We start from the raw sequence: 19,060 nt of genomic DNA, 5'->3' as shown, positions 1-19,060 counted from the left end.
TATGGAAAAAAGATGAAATAGTGTTCAATCATATAAAAAACTATTTAGGTAAATCAAATATACTGGACAAAAAAGCCTGATAACTTGACACTCAGCTGATAGCTTCCCTTGTTGGGAGTCACTTTGGGGTTAAAACGCGTCTGCCAAATGTAATGATAATGATCACAAATGGGGGTGTGAAGACAAGTGGAAACCTGGGAGGGTTGGAAACCACTGCCAAAACAAGTAAACCTGTTATATATGAAAATAAACATATAGACTTATCATGCATATCATCTTAGACATCCTTAATTAATCAAAGGACATTATGCCGAGGGGGCTATAAAAATGACTACAATTCCCATGAATACAACAAGGCGACAATGCCATGCACTCCCAGCTGTTTGTTTGTAATTAGGGAGTCTTTCGCCAAAGGGATCAGCTGTCAGGCTCCCCTGGTGGACTCTCTTGCAACAGGTGTGTGTTTGAGGGGGGGGGGGGGGGGGGGGGGTTGTCTGTCGCTAGGGGAAAGTTTGCAGTTGGTCAGAAAGTGGAACTCGAACTGGGTGAGAGCCACTTTAGATCCTGTGTGTAATGGTTCATATGTTTTTCCAGAGTGATGTTTTGTTTTTCATCCCCACTGCTTCCATTATGAGGTTGCATTAGCTTGCATCTCTGCTCACTTGCCATTTTTGAGTCGTGTGACTTTCTATTTCTGACTTACTATTTCCGCCTTCCTTTGCTGATTAAATTTTACACCTGCACATCTTAAGTAACAGCACTGGCTAAAAAAGAATGTGAGATCATAATTCACTGTCTTATTTAAGCAGGAGCATCTCTGACAGTAGCTCTTGGAAACATTAGATGTGGCTACAAACCTATTTATTGCGTCTAATCCATGACCAACAAGTCATGAAAATAATGAATAACTTTAAAGTTTATATCTGTCGTTGGTATCTGTAAAACCAGAAAGCATTTCAATATGGGGACCTTTAGGGCCCAGCTGACCCACACAGTTTTCACAGGAGCACGGTGGGAGTCCCATAGTGACCCGAAAGCCATGGGACCTCTGTTTCCTCTTTACATCTCCCTTCAGATACCTAATGTCATGGCTATCAGTTAACCGGCTGCTATATTAAGGCTTCCGACAAGTGAGAGCTGGCCTGCTGCCCAGGTGCCCAGTAGGCCGGTTGACTTATCAATCCCAAATAACTTTCCCATGATCCCAAGCCTTGATTTGGGTCAAAGATGGAAGGCTGCCTTTTTAAACATTAACATATTTGGATTTAAAATATTATATTAAATATTAATTGTCAGCTACATATCATGGTAGGGAACCAACTAAATGGCTGCAGAAATAGTCATATCAAACAGCAGTAATTTGAAGTAGCCTACTTGTTGAACAAATGTCAACAAATTATAAACATTCTCTTTCTGACTTAATGATGTTCTTAATCTGGGGCAAATAATATTTATAATATTAATAAGCAAAGACTTCTTATGAGACAGATGTGTAATAAATACATATGCCCTGTTGTGTATGCACAAAACGTGTCTTTGTTTTAGTTGATAACACGTTAAACTTGCTCACAGGAGGATTTAATGAACGATGAAATCTAAAATGTTAAGGTCATATCATGAACAATATAAAGTTTATGGTTTTATAAAGATACATGACAATTGCGATTCTTGTGTGTCCCCACTGAGATACTCTACAGCATACTTTGTTTCAGTAGACATCAATACTGCCCTCTAGTTGTCAACGAAGGATCTCTAGTGGTTGAACAACACACATTTAACCCTTTCCCAATGTTCTTCGTTACCTTGTCCAAATCAATGGCACATATTAGGCAACAATATGTTGGGACATATACAGGGTAGATTTGATATTCTGATAAGGCAGGTCATGGTGACAAGCCCAACATATGCTTAACCTCCATTCTAATAGATCCGTAAACTTGCTGCTGCTTAAGCATAATGATCAGTGATAGACGTGTGAGTCAGTGTTTAAGTCCTAGTGAATTTAATCATATTCACTTCATTAGCTTCTTGTCTCTACGGCAGCACACAAAACTCCATGCAGTATCGCAATAAGAGAGAAAAAAAAACTCTCAAGTGAATCTGCTCAGTGAATTATATAATCGCTATCACAAATATCTTTATATTACATCCAAGGTTTGTCAATGGCTTTGTTAAAGTACATCCTCCTGCTTGACTCAATTAGCAGTGTCTGAGGTGGGGCGGATCGTGGGAGTGTGGTGTATCTGTCACTGAACTTCGGAGGCCGGGATCGCAGGTGACCATGCCAGAATATTGGGGTCTGGAACCTCTTGGTGAAGGGGGACACAACAGCCCTGTGCAGTTGCTCCACTCTGAAAAATATATGGATGTATGTCAGTATGATGTTGCACTCAGACATGCCTTTGCCATCAAGGCTTGAGATCATGGGAAAGTTATTTGGGATTGATAAGTCAACCGGCCCACTGGGCACAGCTGTAGGGATAACCTTTCCTTTCCTAACCTTCATACTCACTCATGTCATGTTGCTTAATTATACACAGTAAGTTTACTATGATGACATCTTTACAGCTTTGACTTTCACTGGTTTGAGATAATATTTGCCATACCTCTGAACACTGAAATTGAAAAAAAAAAAAAAAAGAAACATAAGACAGCTCTCTGTCTGGGGTGAAACAAACCTCTGGCATCCTGAGCCTCTTCCTGTTTCTGTGAACACAGGCATGGCCTTGTTCATGTCCTTTCCCTCTCTCCCAGAGCCTCCAGGACTCTTGAGCTTGTTTCTGCACTGGCCACTGGGAGGATCTGGCCACTTTCTGCACCACACAATATTGTTTTTGTGCGTCGACAGGGAGATGTCCTTCATGACATCACTGGTCACCTTTTTTTTCACTCCCCTGTGTCTGAATGCTTGATTCCAAGACACTAAGTTAACATTGGCCGGTGACCGAAACAAGCTGTGCTTTTTCATCCTGGAGGTTTGATGGGATGGGTCTGGTGTAGGTGAGACGTCTCCTGAATTCTGGAATGTTTTTTCTCTATTAAGCTTGAATCAATTCATGGTGTTGTATCATCTATTCAAACTACTTCAATAAAACATCATAATTGATTTTCTGAAATTATTAGAAAATTGTAAGATAGAGTAGGCCTACTCACGCACTTGATATGACTTAACACAGCATGCAGGCCTAATGCATATTGGTCCCTCAAGATCTTCACTGAAAGTTTTTAGATCATTTTTGTCAGACAAGCAATGGCAACTCATAACATCAACAAACACTTCCAGTTGTAAAAAATAAGCATATAGGCTCCCTCGTGATACTTACACAGAACAAGGTTTCTTTGGGTTTTTATCACTAGACCATTTCATCTTGTTTTCAGGAATCACTTTCTCCTTGTTGTCTCCAGTCGCACTCTCATGATGACATTTTTGTCCAGTACTAGGTCTACTTGTCAAATCACAGTCAGGATGGCGATCCACTTCTTGGCCCTGACTCTGGCAAAGCTTTATGCAGCGAGCCCTGCCCAATTTGGATCGATCAATAAACACCGCTGGGATGTTACAGTAGTTTACAGTTCTTCGCGTTCCAGCTCCATCTTTTCTTTGATCTATGCTTATTTTCAGGAACTGTCTGTCTGTGGTGGAAAAGTCGTTGTAGCAATCGAACCATGCTCCAAAGTCACTATGGTCTGGACCATGTTGATCAATGTTACCGTCACAATATGCATCTCCGCACTCAATCAAAGACATTGTAGAATGCCGTTCTTGATCCTCATTAAAACTACACGTGTTTTCTGTCATGGCACACACCGCGCGTCTCCTTCTGTCATATTGACTATAGCATTTGTGGTTGTGTCCAGAGCCATGTAGCTCTGGTTGTGACTACAGTAGGTTGCTATTGTTACCTTGCCTGTTCTAGAACAGTTGCGTCTGTGCAGTGTTGTTGTTGCTGCTGGGTCTGAACAGGAGGGCACTAGGACCTGTGGATGACCTTAAAGAATTTTCATTTTCCCCTGATCTCTGATCAGGTATCTCTACTTTCAGACCATGTATCCTTATGGAAACGCAGTGAAGAGCTGCAACTGAGCAGTAACTTTTGCTTAAGTAGGTGTTACTCAAGTATACGAGGTATGTTCCAGATGTTCAATCCGTAAAACTTTAAATCACTACAAAATCTCTGCAACCAAAACAAAATTAAGCAAAACAACTTAAGATTGCAGGTTGCGTTAGCGAGACGTGTAACGAATTGTTTCCGCATCAATCATGTGCGTTAACCGTCTAAAGTACACTTGAAGTTCAATTTCTTACACTTAACCTACTCGAGGAAAATGTCTGATGCATGCAAATCTATGTGGAAACGAGGGACTACGGCTACGCTCATTGTACTTTTTTAGTTTAGGATACATTTTAACGTTACATAAGAGAAACCATCGGGTGTGTGGCGCTAACCTGTGCTACAGTGTTTCTGCATACACGAATGTAGAACGGTCCACATTATCTGCGAAAATGACCCGGAATCTCTGATAGGCCTACTATCAGTCAGCATAATAATTACACTGGCTAGTGCAAAGGCCACCTTGAGAGCCTTTTGTGCCATTTTTTAAGTAGTAAAATTTTACATCGTTCGTTGTCATGTGATATGTCAATAAGCCTTCGTTTTCGATTATAGTAAATGTGCTAATGTTGATCAGGTTGCAGGGGGGGCGAAGCATGACTCAAAAACTTTTGATCATTGACACGGACTGTGGCATTGACGATGCCCAGGCCATTATGGTGGCATTGGCACAACCCGATGTGAAAGTTTTGGGCATCACCTGCTGCTTTGGAAACACCACAGTCGATCATGTGTGCCAGAACGTCGTGCGGGTGCTGTCTGTTTGCAGACGCAATGAGGTGGGTTTTCAGATATTTTGCTGTCATGATTAACTTTTCTTTTTTGTAAGTGCTATCATCATCCCTGCATTACACCACCTATACTCTTCCAGATCCCGGTCTTCAAAGGGTCAGCCGGTCCTTTAGTGGGAGCTTTCAACGCCTTGAAGGACCACTTTGGCACAGACGGTCTTGGCGATGTTTTAAAAGCAGAAGACCCAGTAGGCTGGAAAGACCAAATCAAGCAAGATAATGCGGTGACTGCTATGATCAGACTGGTGTCTGAGAACCCTGGACAGGTAACTACTGTTAGAATGACAAGGTATATGAGAGCCCTCTTGTGGCTAAGGTTAAGTATTACAGTACATAAATGGTAAATTATCATTTTCAGGTGTCCCTTGTGGCCCTTGGCCCCTTGACCAATTTGGCTCTGGCAATCAGACTGGACCCAGCATTTCCTCAGAAGCTGAAAGATCTTTTCATCATGGGAGGAAATATGGAGGGTAAGAAGGGCATGGTGCACTAACATGCTTAGGTAGAAATTAATGTTTAATACGGTTAATTAATGTTTGCCAGTTCTGGTCTGACAAATGTTTCTTTCTGCAGGAAAAGGTAATGTGTCTGTGTGTGGTGAATTTAACTTTGTTATGGATCCTGAGTCTGCATATGTTGTTTTGGAAGAATACATATGTCCTACATATATTGCAACATGGGAATTTACTTGCAGAAATAAGCTTCCGTGGGTGAGTTTTCTATTTATACCAGTTTGTTTGTTTTTTGTCTTTTTATTTAAGATGGACTTGTTTCTTACTGCCTGTGTTATCATATAACGCTGAGACCCTCTCTCACATTTTTCTGTCTTCTCTTTGAATGGCATCCAGGACTTTTTTGAGAAGATAATTGACCAAGATCAAGCTGCTGCTCATTTTATGAAGACCATCACATCCAAGTGCTGGGCTTTCTCTCGGGAGTTTGGGGTGAACAAAAGAGACGTGCTCTTCGGCCAGGGCTTCGTGCCCTATGATGCATACGCTGTGGCGGCGTGCATTGACCCCAGCGTTGTGTTGGAGAGCGTGGAGTGCGCAGTTCGGGTGGAGCTGCAGGGAGCTTTGGGCCGAGGGATGATGGCACTGGATCCCAGCAACATGCTAAAGAAGAACCATAGAGTAACCATCATGAAAACATGCGACCTAGCAAAGTTTGGTGAGCTACTAGCGGCTTCACTCAAACAGCCAAAAATAGACAGTAAATAACAGTAAACTCTAACAGTAAATAACAGTAAACTCTAAGATCCGTCCATCCCTTCCAGTGTCAGATATGTTTGGCACTCCGGGCTAGATACCCAGACGTGGATGGATCAAGGCCTAGTCCAAGACCCAAGGCCTTCTTCTCAGGAGATCTTCATCGAAGTTCTCTCTTAGTCCAGGACCAGGGAACTGATGTTTCATTTTGATTGTGTAGCACTGTGGATTTTCAACATAAATAAAGGGCAAATCAAGGGCAAAAGATTCAGTCTGATATGATTTTATTCCAGACACTGATTGCTTCTACTTCCACTCCAGATGACAACTGTTAGCACCGTACAGTACACAATTTTCAAACATAATTCAAGTCTTACATCCCTCCCTTTTCCTTCACAAAAATAAAAGCCAATAAAAAACACTTTATTTTAAGAAGAAGCCAATTAAAATCTCAATGAATGCAATGAATGATTTGGCCTTGAGAAACTGGGATAACAGTTTATGAGACCTGGCTGAAACAAACTGGATTATAACCCTCTCCCTTCTCGGTCATTATGTAAGAATTCAACTTGATGGTCAAAACAAACTTTTAAAATGAATGGAACCAGAATTGTGTCTGAGAAAGCATGGGGGTGTCCCAAAATGGGTTGTTTAAATCAGTAATACTGTCTCCAACAGCAATACTGTCATGAAAAAGAGAAAGCCATCCCTACTTGGGCAAAATAAAATTCTCAGATTACGCTGTTTTTAAATTATCTGTAGTTTAACCTCAATGCGGTAAAATAAAACTGAACAGTGGTAGCATATAATTCTTGAATGATAAAAAAATATCCAATTAAAAAATGTTTTGAAACTGTTGTTTAAGACAACCCCCTTTTGCCCTAAACCTCTCATGTTTTATGGAAAAACAATTTCTTTTCATCCTCTGTAAAGTATTTTAAAACAAGATCATGATCGTGAAACAAAAATCCAGAAACATGGCGTGTATCTCTTTCTCTGTCGTTTTCCGTAGCGAGCGTGTCCAAAACATGGCTGTTGCCGGGGTGTCAGTTGCCGTTGCTGTTGTCCGGGTTGCTCGGCCAGAGGTCGGAGTTCCATCGGCTCAGTGAGGGTGGCCACATGCTCCAGGGGTTGTAAGGGCGGGCGATAGGGTTGGCCGGCACGACGGGCGCAGGGGGCACAGAGTGGCTGACCAGGTTGGTGAGGGCGGAGGAGGTCGGCGTGGCGAAGGAGTGCAGGGCGGGGTCACCGCTGGTGGACCAGATGGAGCTGCTGAAGGGGGCGGTGGTGGCCCAGGGGTTGCGGGAGTGCTCCAGGATGGACTGATACGAGGGGTAAAAAAAACACAGGAGGAGTTGAAGTTAAAGGCATCATCAAGAGATTTTGATAGCTCCAGGGTGGCCACATCGAACATGAACTGAACTAACCAGATATAAGATCTATTACCTTAAAGCTTACATTTGGTTGTTTTTCCCTCTTAAAATCCAGGATTATGATTATGAGTTTGAAAGGAAAAGTCTCTACCTGCCCCATTGAATTTACTAAGTGACTAAATGTGAGGGAAACTTAATCAAGTGCCGTTTATGAATTTCAATACTTGTTCACATGTTTGAAATCAGCATCACTAACTTTACCACTAATCCATCAGGATATGATATGGTTATAAACAACATATTGTACATTTGTCCAGTTTCAACTGTGTGACGGTTTATTATGTGACCATGGCAAAAGGTAATTCTGCTAGAAGTACTGCAAATGTAACGGTGACAAGCAGGGGCAGTAGATGTGCTGTGAGTAAACCTCCCTCCTGACACCTGAAAAGACGTGCTAGAGACAGACGCTAGTACCCATGCGTTTTACTCTCGCCTCCTTGCTAGCATGCCCGCCTCCAAGCTGCTGCAGGGTCAAACAACACAGGCTACACGTTCATTATTGCATGCATATAATGCTAGCAGGCAGAGACAGATGCTGGTGTGTGGTAGGCCTCTTACTGTAGTGGGTGCAGCAGGGGCGCCGGTGGTGGTGGAGGAGGGCCAGGGGCTCACTGGATCATTGTCCCAGATGGAGGAGGGCCCCGGGGTGTAGTCGGGCCAGCTCTGCTGGGGCTCAGAGCTCTTTGGTAAGGCTATACCTTTGAACACTGAGAGACACACACACACACACACACACACACACACACACACACACACATTTTTAGTAAAAGAACAAAACTCTAATCCTTCTGATCATGGGACATTACTGAAGGGTGCACTGACAATAATCAAAAATCCCCATTGTGTGACCACGAATGACTGTACTGAAACAACAACTATCTCCTTTTATCGTCCACCCAACAAATCCAGCTCCTCACCTGCAGACAAAGGGTTGTTTGGTCCGAATGCTGAGAAGGAGTTGGTCGCATTAAACCCTGGGCTACTGATGCTGTCAACCGGACTCCATAATCCAGAGCTGATGAGAATAAAAAGCACATCTCGTCATCATGATGTGTTCAGTTGTGTACAGTGTGTCTTTATGTGTGTGTGTGTGTGTGTGTGTGTGTGTGTGAGAGATGGGTGTTGTTGGGCTGACCTTTCTGAGCTGTTGCTCTCCACTGAGGGGAAGTGAGGTAGAGTAACTTTTCCCAAGCCATCAAGCCTTCCTCCTCCACTGCCACCTGTGGCACACACACACACACACACACACACACACACACAAATAAACACACAAGAGCACCCATGATCATACACACACCGGCATAAACACACAGAAATATACACAGGGTCTAACAGATGAATTTTTCTGCAAAAGATTGAAGAGAAGGGGAGGACTCTCCAGCTCACCTGGGCTTTTGTCATAACCTGCAGCCACAGCAGCAAAGGTTGGGTTGCCGTTCTTCCCTGGCTGGGAGGTGGACATGGACAGCTTGTTGCCTGGCGCCTTCAAACTTGCATTGCTGAAAAGCCATCAGAATAAACTCCTTTAATATTTTTGTGGTAAGAGAGTGCCTTGGATCCTTTTTTTCTTTGACCTTCACGGAGTGTTATTTGCAATGATTCCACACACAGTTTGTAATGATTACACACACACACACACACACACAGTTTGTAATGATCACACACACACACACACACACACACACACACACACACACACACACACACACAAAGTGTGATGGACTATACCTGTTGGTGTTGAGCATGCTGCTGTAGGATGAACCACGGGGGAGCAGGTAGGGTGAGGTGGGCGGAGGGGAGCAGGTTCTGGAGATGGAGCTCTTCAGGAAGGAGTCTGCGTTCATGGTCTGGAGGGAGATCTGCTGGAGGCTGTCTGCTTCTGCGCCAGTGAGTGGTGGTAGGGGGGAAATCAGAGGGAATAAGAGTGAATGATGAATATCTCGCCCTGGGAAAGCTCGTTTGTTTGCCTGTTTTTATACGCTGAGCCAGTAGGCTCAAGAAAAAAAAAAAAAACTCTTCAAAACATTTTCTTCAAACTCAAAATAGACTCTTTACATGTACGTCACAAGGAACTATCTAGTTCACCAATCCATAACAGTGGCATTGCAGAAGCTGTCGGTGTCGGACTTACGGTTTATGGTTCTGTGAACGGGAAGGTCCCATTCAGGAGGGGGGGACTCTTTTTCCCCCTCTGAGCCACTGCTGTGGCCCAGCTCCTGCAGGGAGCCGTTGGAGAAGAACCTGTTGAGGGGAGACGGGCGGCTATCTTCCGTCCTTCCGCTGGCCACTGGAGAGACACACGGAGAAATGCAGTCAACATCTCAACATCAACAGCACAGATGTCAACCTCAACATCAACAGTACAAATGTCAACATCAACAGCACAGATGTCAACATCTCAACATCAACAGCACAGATGTCAACATCAACATCACAGATGTCAACATCTCAACATCAACAGCACAGATCAGTAGTTTAATAACAAAAATGTGCTGCTAAGGGCCAAACAGTGAGACCTACATCTGTGTTTCTGAAGGGGTCTTGGTTTGGGAATGACGCTGAGGGCTGACTGCATCAGAGCTTTGGGGGTGAAGGTCTTACGTTGCTTATTTTCCAGAGGTGTGACATAGGGGAGCTCCAGAGAGCTGCAGAAACAGAAAACAGCGTAAGTGCTGAGCACCCCACCACCGACAGACAGGCACTTCCATTTGGTCATTTGACAGACATGTTTGTCCAGGGTGACTTAAAAGGCTGACCTAGATTTATCAGGTTGAGGTTCCTTCTTAATTGTTGGTTGTTTTTTGTTTTTGGGCTTGGGGGGTGAGGGAGGCGCTTCTTCTTTGTCTTTGTCCTGGTTGACTGTTGTTCGGCCTTTCTTTTTAACTGGTTCCTGAGGAGAAAAGTAAAACAAACAAACACACACACACACACACACACACACACACACACAAACACACACAGAAAAGTCAGAGTCAGAAAAAAAAACTAAAACTCTTTTGTTTAAAGTAGGGCTGTCAAAATAACGGATTCATTTCGATTCATTCATTTGAGGAAAAAATAACTGATTAAACAAAATAGCGCAGATTAATCCATTCCTTATGACGTTTGACCCCGAGCCGTTCTAGTCAGTAACCATTAGACTGTAAAATGAAGGAGAGAGAAGAAAATGTGCTGCCTACTGTAGATCATTGATTGGAACATTTTCTTTTAAAAAACAGCCTGATGGTGTTGATAAGAAATAAAGTGTTGATTAAAATAAAGTCCTCTGCAATGTCTGCAGCAAGGAATTTGCATATCACCGGAGTTCGTCAACTCTAAAGTCGCACATCAACGCAAAGAAATAGTGTTGACATTGAGGGGAGTGTTCATTTATTTTCATTGTGTTCCCTAGGTTATATCTGTGGCCTGAAATGCATTTTATATGAAAAAAAAAAAAAAAAAAAACTTCTTCCCGAAGCACTTTTGAATTTATTTCCTCAGCATATTAGGTCATATCGTAGATTATTATGGCCATTATTTGAACAGTGAAAATAATAATAAATGAGTTTTTGAAAATGTCACTAATGCTGATTATTCAATGATTCATTTGAATTTAAATATTTAAAATACTTTCACAGCAAAAATGATTTAGATTAATTAATCACAGAGCATGTAATTAATTCGATTACATCTTTTAATCGATTGACAGCCCTAGTTTAAAGAAATCTTCAGAAGAAATGAAAATAACAACCAGTGGAGAACGGTACCTCTTTGATATTGGCCTCCACGTCAGGGTTTGAGGTTTCTGTGGTGGTTGAGGAGCTGTCGTCGTTGTCCGCTAGGGCCTCTTTCAGGTCCTCTCCGGGAGCCTTTCCCTTTGCTTTGCGCTCCTTCTCTTCTCTCCTCTTCTGAGCTTTTGTTTTGCTTCGTACTTTCCCTTTAGTTTCCAAAACTGTACATGCAAACACAAACCATATTGATATTAAAATAAATGATATTTTTGGTATTTTTACTGGTTCAATTAATGTGATGGCATTCTCAACAATAGATAATACCATCCAATTCTTCACAGAACTCTCTACAAAGCTGCTTTCATACATCTAACCCCTTAAGTAAACACAGTTTTAAACTGTTAATGTTCTGTGTAGGACAAGGGTATGGAGGAGGGTTGAATTGACTAAAACAAAGCAGAATAAAGAAGAACCATAAAATGGCTGCAACATTTAAATTTAAATGCCAGACTTCCTCCAACCAACATAGCACTATAAACAGTGTCTGTTGAGAGTCTTACCTTTGTTTTGTGAGGCCTGGTGTGAGCTTTGCTCGGCGGAGGGAGACTCGGGCCGGTCCAAGTCTCCCTCCATGGCCACCAGGAGCCGGTCGTAGTCCTGGTCAGCTGAGGAGAGCCCCCTGGGGCCTGGTGCGGCTGTGTTTGGCTCCTCCACCAGACTGGGTGCTGGAGGCTGCTGCTGCCCCTGCTTATTGGAGCTGCGTGCCTTACGGTTGGCCAGCTGGCTCTCCTTAGCAGAGGAGGAGGACGAGGAGGAAGATTGCATAGCTGTTGGGCGATTATTTGAGCCCTGACGGAACCGAGCCTCGCTGGGCTCAGCCGAGGCCCGTCCGTTGGCCTGTGGCCGGCCTCCGGCCCGACCCCCTCCTACTCCGGACCCGTACATCCCTCTGGTCGAGTTCTGGTTCACATCGCTGTAATCATTCAAGCTGTGAAACAAACAAAGAGCGCTGACAAGGTTAGACCAGTGATCTCAGTGGCAATCAATATCTCCAACTCAATACACATTTTCTTCTCATGTAGGCAGTAGCCATTAGAATATTATTCTTCACAGTTACCTATTTTTGGAACTGATGGTAGTTCAATCTGTGTTAAGTCCAGTGTGTTAGCAGCCACATGTCTGTAATGGATGCATGTCTAAATGTCTTTTGTCTACAGATCTGCCTGCAGTCTCCTTAGAAGAGGTTCAGTCCTGTGTTCGTGTCAGTGACTTACTTTGCGTCGATTCGCACAATATCCCTGAGATCGAATGGCCTTCCTGGATCCATGGAAGAGCCTGACTCCACACACAGACGCCTCTTGAACGGCTCCCATATTCCTTGGGCCTCCAGGTAGGCTGTGCCAATGACTACCAGGAACATGAAGCTGAAGAAAGGATAGGACAGGAGATTTCAAAGCTCATAACCAGCCAGTGTTTGCACAACACAATACTTTGGAGATCACCGGGTGAACAGTGAAATGTTATAATTCAGTGTAATTGTTATACTACCTAATTTAGTGTCATATGATTGAAACAGGTCAATATTAATCGCTGTCTATCTAACAGGAAAGCTCCCTCAGATACGTCTTTGCCAGTATCCTGAATAGGCAACATTTGCCTAGTCTGTGAGGATGGTGAGGATCAGTGATGGTCTTGTATTTAAGACTGGATTTTCAATCGGATATAACTATGTCAATACATTATCATTATTATACCAATTCCTAATCGTGTCAGGCCAGTATTTCTCAGTGATGTTGGCAGTGGTGGATGTTTAGTGCACATGCTGAATGGGATCCTGACCTCATCATGAGGGAGACGATGATGTAGAGCTCCAGCTCCCAGTTGGGCCGGGGGAGCACGTCCGTGCACACGGCCAGCATGTGGTAAGGCAGCGTGGCGTTCAGAACGAAGATGAACTCCGACCCCCCCGCCGACACGAGCTTCAGCTCCCGGGTCACCCGTGATGACGTGAAGTCCGGTGTAAACCTGTTCAGGCACAGATTGTTACGGTTGAGGATTTTGATGACGTATTGATGAGCGTACGTTGCAACCGGCCAACAGCAGCAGCATAAATAACCGGCGCACACCTGATATAAGGTCGATTTTCTCCAGACTGGAATGTTCAAAAATGCTAAAAATGTACCTGAAATGTTCAGAAGAGTTTGAGGATCATAAAAACGTGCACGAAATTCACATTCCTAACTCTATAGAACCAAGACCTTAGCATATGTGGTGAAATTCTGAGCTATGCTCATAGACTTCAATAGAGCAGTCACTGCCTCTGCTCTGCATAAAGGGGGGTTTTGACCCCCCCTCGTGCGATCCGGGTTCCCGGAAGTGGCTCCTGATGAAATATCCTGCTCCGCCTTAACAATCTTTGGTTCAGGCACAGGGGGATGAGGAGGTTTAGACTGAGTGAGAACAACCGGGACAAAAAAAAAAACAAAAGTCTACACATCGGATGGTTGCCTAAAGCTGTATATGAACAGAAAGAACCGTCTAGTATTAAGATTTCTTTTATGGCCTTTTTTTACAGGTTCAAGCATTGTGATGGATTTCGTTAGGAGATGTGTGTGTGTGTGTGTGTGTGTGTGTGTGTGCCTAACTGTATTCCTTCATACGTTGAATTCACTAGAAATTATCCACTCGAAAAGTTAATGATATTGGTATCATTGTAGACCATAGAAAGATAAGGCTAGAAATAGGGCGGCTCGATTATGGCAAAATCTTGATCATGATAATTTTAAGCTGATGACACTTTATCATTACTTTTTGAGTAATGTTGCTGGGGAATGTTCCTCATTATTGTGGTTCTGGCATGTTCCCATTGATATTTAGCAACAATCTCTTTTCTGGAGAACTTTAAAATCAGCAGTAGGCAAATTGCCATGATCATCCAATCAGAATAAATGGAACTGGTTATGGGGTTGCCCAGCAACATTGCTCAAAAAGTTGCCCCATCTATCATCAACTTTAGTGAATAATTGGAGCATGATTACTTAACATGATTACTTAATTAATCTTGAAACAGCATTCATTTCTTAAACTTTCTAAACTTACAACAGTTACCACTGCAAAGCAAAAGGGTTCACTGGATTTACAAAACGAGAAAATATTGTAAAAATCAAGCAAAATATTGTTGCATCTCGATTATGATGTTTTCATAATCGTTGGAAATCATAATTGAATTTTGGTTAACTGCTTAACTGCAAACTGTTTGGTTTGGTGCCCTCAGATGGTACAGACTTGATTTCATGAACAAGACACTACCCTTCTAGTACCGGTAAACAGCACTTTACACGTTTAGCACATTCAGAGTTGGACAAGGTTGTGCAAATGGTCAGACTGAGTAAGAGGAATCAGGATCGCATAATCTGGATACAAAGGTAATCTGGACACAAAATGGCTGCTATGTTTGAAAAGCTCAAGTGACCCACAATTCACACTCCCACAACTGACACTAACATCTTCATTAACTTGATTAACACTTCAAGTGGCTACTTCAAGTGAACTCTTACAGGGACATTTTTGTTGCCTGCTTTCTCTAGAAGTCGTCATTCATGAGCTCTTGGTACTGCGGCTACTTCACCAGTGGTGTGTGTGTGTGTGTGTGCTCGCACATGTGAGGGGGGCCAAGTGCAGAGGAACAGAGAGATGATTCATCACGGAACACACACACACACACTGCCTCTGACGGGTATTAATAGAGCCTTCGGGTTATGCACAGACACCTTTGACAGGTGCTGTTTGCTCAGGGAATGGATGTTTCTTGTCAGCATTCCAACTCCTCCACCCCCCTGTCTCAAAATCTCCTCAAACACACGCACACGCACACACAGGCAAGTCTGACCTACTTTTTTCTGCTACCATTCACACCTTATGGACTTTAAACCAATTTAACCGTTTCATTCATAACATGGAAAGATTTGTATGGTGGTGGTGGTGGTGATTATGATAATGATCTGTTGACGTTGGCACTGGAACACTTACATTATGATGAGGTCTTTGGAGGAGTTTGGCTTGAGGACAAACTCCTGGCAGTTGAGGATTTTGAAGCCGTAGCCCTCGCAGGCCTGGCCGCTGATGGACAGTGAGCGGATGTGGAGCGGTAGCTGGCCCAAGTTCTCCAGACGGAACGTCCGGCGCAGCGTGAAGTTAGGCTCCCTGGCTTTGACTAACACGTAGGAGAGGGAGAGAGGGAAAGAAAGAAAGAGGGGGGGGGGGGCAGAAAAGAAAGAAAGCAAGAAAAGAGAGCAACAGAGAGAGAGAGAGAGAGAGAGAGAGAGAGAGAGAGAGAGAGAGAGAGAGAGAGAGAGACAGAGCACAAGGTTTGGTAAGCTTTAACCTAAGGTCACTGAAAGGAATATTGCCTTGAATCGTTCAAAGCAATTCATGCTACACATTTAACAGTTCAAAAGGAAAAATAAATATGATGACTCAGGTCAATAATGAGCTAAATAAATGAGTGAGATTAAAATGTGTGTGTGTGTGTGTGTGTGTGTGTGTGTGTGTGTGTTGATAAGGAGTAAAGATGTGGCCTAACATGTGGCCTAAGACCCTTACTCACTTTCACAGTCTTTGAGCAGTGCCTCAGTCATCTTGAACCTGAGCGAGCTGCTGGGTCCTGGAGCCTTTCCTCCCAGCTTAAGGCTCTCGCTGGTGCCCTGCCCGTGAACCATGATCACGTCCACCACTGTCAGGTTGTTCCTACGGAGAGAGAGAGAGAGAGAGAGAGAGAGACAGAGACAGAGAGAAAGAAAGAGAGAGAGACAGACAGAGAGAGAAGGAAAGGGAGAGACAGAGAGAGAGAGAGAGAGCGGGAAAGAGAGAGAGAGAGAGGGAAAGAGAGACAGAAAGAAAGATAAAACATTAGATATGTATGATATAGAGAACGTTAGATATGTGTTACCATCAATGCCACCTCTGTACACCTCTGGCTACAGCACCAAGCCAAGGGGTCTGACAGGATTAACCTCAGAGAGAGGACAAGACACACACACACCAAACACAAATACTGGCGTTTCAACACGCCTCGGTCTCTCACCTCACACTGAGGCCAAGTGAGTGTGTACAGAGAGCACTGCCAAAGTTTGCCTCCTTCACTGAATGGAGCCGAATTCACAAGTGGCAGAGGTAGCTATGTTTATCTCGCATAGAGAGAGAGAGAGAGCATGAACCCACTGAACCCACAAACACACACACAAACACGCTCCACTACCCCATGCCAGAGCCTATATTTCCTCAGGTAGCTGAGCAGCGCCGAGCTTCAGTCTAGAGCTGACCAGAGGCGTGAACTCCGAGGAGTGGCATCCCGTTTTCATCACTGGCTGTGCATCTAGTCAGGCCCTCACACGGCTACTGATGGAGACCCATACACATCCACACCTATAGCCATATGTACGCAGATGCACCACACACACATGCACACACCTACCTGACAACCAGTAGTGAGGAGACGCTGTGGTTTCTGGAGGGGGTGAACTTCACTGTCAAGGACTTGGTTTCTCCAGGCATCAACAGGAGGTTGTAGAGGAAGGGTCGTGTAGAACCTTCCAGAAAGCCCGTCCCAGCCTTTGTCACTGAGGACTACAAAACAAGACAGAACAACAGACCCTGAGTATCAACCTTCCAACCAACACAGAGTAGAATATACAGTAACCACCGTTTTGAATGATATGATTTAAATAAAACCTCACAGAACATGCTCTGCGTGCCTATTAAAGAACGTCAGAGAACTTACAAAGATCAGTCATTACGACCTTCAAGTCCAGTTTGTGTGCGTGTGTGCCAAAGATACTTACGGCATTTCTATGGACCTGGAATTCCAGTGTGTTTGGGTTGATGTTATTGGAGAAGTTCCCCAGTGAAAGCCTGAAAAAAAAAAAAACAGGGTTAAGTCTTCACTTTAACTAAGTAAGAACTGCATCACCCCAAAGGCTTGCATATGGATGTGTCTGTGTGTTTGTGTTTATGTGTGTGTGTGTGTGTGTGTGGGGTGTATGTGAGGAGGGCTTTCCTACCGGTCAACTAGTTTCCCAGTGAACGCAGTGGAGCTGGGATACAGGGCCAGGGGCATCACCTGTACGTAGACAGGCACGTCGGCTGGGTTCTCCAACACCACCTCCTCTTCCTGAAAAAAGTTAACCGGCATAGGGGTCACAACGCGCACAGCCATATTCTCATGGGGAATCATATTACAACCTCACCATTAAGCAATATAGTGAAGAAAATTAGATGGGAAAACATCCCTTTGTTTGAGTGTGTTGCGCAAGTCAGTCTGGTTGTGTGTGTGTGTGTGTGTGTGTGTGTGTGTGTGTGTGTGTGTATGTGTGTGTTAGTGAGAGTGAGTGGGAGACAGAGATGGAGAGAGGGTGTGTTTCTGTGTGTGTACATTAGCAAACTGTTACTAAGCGAGTGAGTGCCAGTGCGCGCGCGCGCGCGCGCGCGCGCGCGTGCGCGTGTGTGTGTGTGTGTGTGTGTGGACTCACAGATGAACTGTTGGTGTTGGTCAGGGGAAAGTAGATGTGCTGGGAGGCGTTGACTAGCGTGGGCCAGGTGAGCTGGGCAGTGACTTTGGTCTGAACATTCTTCTGGAGGTCTGTGTTCACCTCAAAGATGGCTTCCACCCTGCCAAGAGAAACAGCACAGTTGGCCAAAAATCAGTCTAAATAGACACAGCATTAGCAGAGGAAACACATCTAAAACATGTAAATGTATGAATATATGTACATACAGTACATATGTATCGGAACACACATATTACCAACCATCCCGTTTTTCCAACCTCTTACGTGTAGGTGTCACTTAATATTCATTTCTATACAAACCAAGACGGCGGATTCCTAAAGAAACGCAAGCACCTACACCATAAGTATATGTAATTTACCGTGACTCGAAGAGCTGTAAACAGTATTGTAAGGCTGCATGTACAAATTCGCTTGGGGCTCCAGTGGAATTTTGATTTGCGACGAGAATTCTTGGGCTAACTGTTGATGTGCCGTGAGAAATGTTGGGGATAGGCTCCCACCAGCCCAGCACTAAACTCTGAGCGTGGTAAACAAAATCGGATATTTCAGGCAGTAAAAGCCCCACTAAGAACCAAACTAGATTTTGTTCAAATCTACAGAGCTATGGCTACTGAAAAATGTAAGGTTCATTTATGAAATGTTATTTTAAAGTATTAAAAAACATTGTCGTTTTAGAATTTTCGGAAGAAATGGTTGGTAATTAGCACGTTTACGATACATGTGTATGTATGCATATATTGCCTCATTTCTCTATGGGAATAATACATATGTTTTGCTCTGTATTTAATATTATAAATATTATAAATAAATTGTGATTATAAAATCACAAAAATAAACCAAACGGCCCTCTAAAATGTTACTTACTCAAGCCCTGATTGTTCTTTCAACTCGCTCCACCTTTTAAGGAGTTTTTGGTGCAAATCGACATCCGCGTCCCAAATGTCTTCCTGCATAGCTAAACCATGAGGTCTGGTCTCCGCTAGGGGGAAGAAAAGGGCCAGTGTTTCATTTAGAACATGACTTGCGCAAGTCATTACACAGACAATGGGTATGAGGACAGCAGGGGGAAATAGTGCTACTTACATTTGAGTATAAATGGCACTCCCACGTAACAGTGGCCACCACACTGCAAACTAGCATCAAAATAAATATTTGCTACCTAGAAAACAGACACAGGAAAACATATATGAAATTCAGCAATAGCATAAAAACAGCCTGGTCAACTGGCCATGAATCAGTC

At 43.6% G+C, this 19,060-nt stretch overlaps 3 protein-coding genes across 5 annotated transcripts in view; 1 reads left to right on the top strand and 2 right to left on the bottom strand.

Moving 5' to 3' along the window:
• Window positions 1–2,108: 2,108 nt before the first annotated feature.
• Window positions 2,109–3,898, bottom strand: LOC121678297. Its single transcript, XM_042057729.1, has 4 exons — window positions 3,324–3,898; window positions 3,158–3,215; window positions 2,679–3,019; window positions 2,109–2,351 (listed from the first exon to the last, which is right to left on the bottom strand). The coding sequence occupies exons 1-4, from the start codon at window positions 3,797–3,799 to the stop codon at window positions 2,144–2,146; spliced, it is 1,083 nt and encodes a 360-aa protein (XP_041913663.1). The 5' UTR covers window positions 3,800–3,898; the 3' UTR covers window positions 2,109–2,143.
• Window positions 3,899–3,969: 71 nt separating this feature from the next.
• si:ch211-201h21.5 (uncharacterized protein LOC555526 homolog) lies at window positions 3,970–6,376 on the top strand. 3 transcript variants are annotated; one of them, XM_042057733.1, is made up of 7 exons: window positions 3,971–4,126; window positions 4,690–4,891; window positions 4,984–5,169; window positions 5,262–5,373; window positions 5,477–5,613; window positions 5,752–6,073; window positions 6,180–6,376. In XM_042057733.1, the coding sequence occupies exons 2-7, from the start codon at window positions 4,709–4,711 to the stop codon at window positions 6,206–6,208; spliced, it is 969 nt and encodes a 322-aa protein (XP_041913667.1). In that variant the 5' UTR covers window positions 3,971–4,126; window positions 4,690–4,708; the 3' UTR covers window positions 6,209–6,376. The 3 variants fall into 3 exon arrangements, with proteins under 3 accessions (XP_041913666.1, XP_041913667.1, XP_041913665.1); XM_042057732.1 differs by having other exon boundaries at window positions 3,970–4,102; window positions 5,752–6,376; XM_042057731.1 differs by having other exon boundaries at window positions 5,752–6,376.
• A 2-nt stretch (window positions 6,377–6,378) lies between these two features.
• LOC121678266 (transmembrane protein 131-like) overlaps window positions 6,379–19,060 on the bottom strand; it is a 46,151-nt gene continuing 33,469 nt past the window's right edge. The window contains 21 exon segments of the mRNA XM_042057641.1: window positions 6,379–7,433; window positions 8,103–8,251; window positions 8,462–8,559; window positions 8,680–8,764; window positions 8,931–9,043; window positions 9,273–9,423; window positions 9,676–9,831; window positions 10,065–10,189; window positions 10,301–10,434; window positions 11,291–11,475; window positions 11,815–12,242; window positions 12,529–12,678; window positions 13,094–13,279; window positions 15,284–15,467; window positions 15,861–16,000; window positions 16,728–16,879; window positions 17,095–17,164; window positions 17,314–17,423; window positions 17,782–17,920; window positions 18,685–18,799; window positions 18,904–18,979. Coding sequence (XP_041913575.1) covers window positions 7,158–7,433; window positions 8,103–8,251; window positions 8,462–8,559; window positions 8,680–8,764; window positions 8,931–9,043; window positions 9,273–9,423; window positions 9,676–9,831; window positions 10,065–10,189; window positions 10,301–10,434; window positions 11,291–11,475; window positions 11,815–12,242; window positions 12,529–12,678; window positions 13,094–13,279; window positions 15,284–15,467; window positions 15,861–16,000; window positions 16,728–16,879; window positions 17,095–17,164; window positions 17,314–17,423; window positions 17,782–17,920; window positions 18,685–18,799; window positions 18,904–18,979 — 3,222 coding nt within the window. The 3' untranslated portion in view covers window positions 6,379–7,157.

This window comes from Alosa sapidissima, chromosome 12 (genome assembly GCF_018492685.1).
Source record: "Alosa sapidissima isolate fAloSap1 chromosome 12, fAloSap1.pri, whole genome shotgun sequence".
Taxonomy (NCBI): domain Eukaryota; kingdom Metazoa; phylum Chordata; class Actinopteri; order Clupeiformes; family Clupeidae; genus Alosa; species Alosa sapidissima.
The sequence above is the reverse complement of the archived record's forward strand: the minus strand, read 5'-3'. Positions and strand labels throughout refer to the sequence as shown.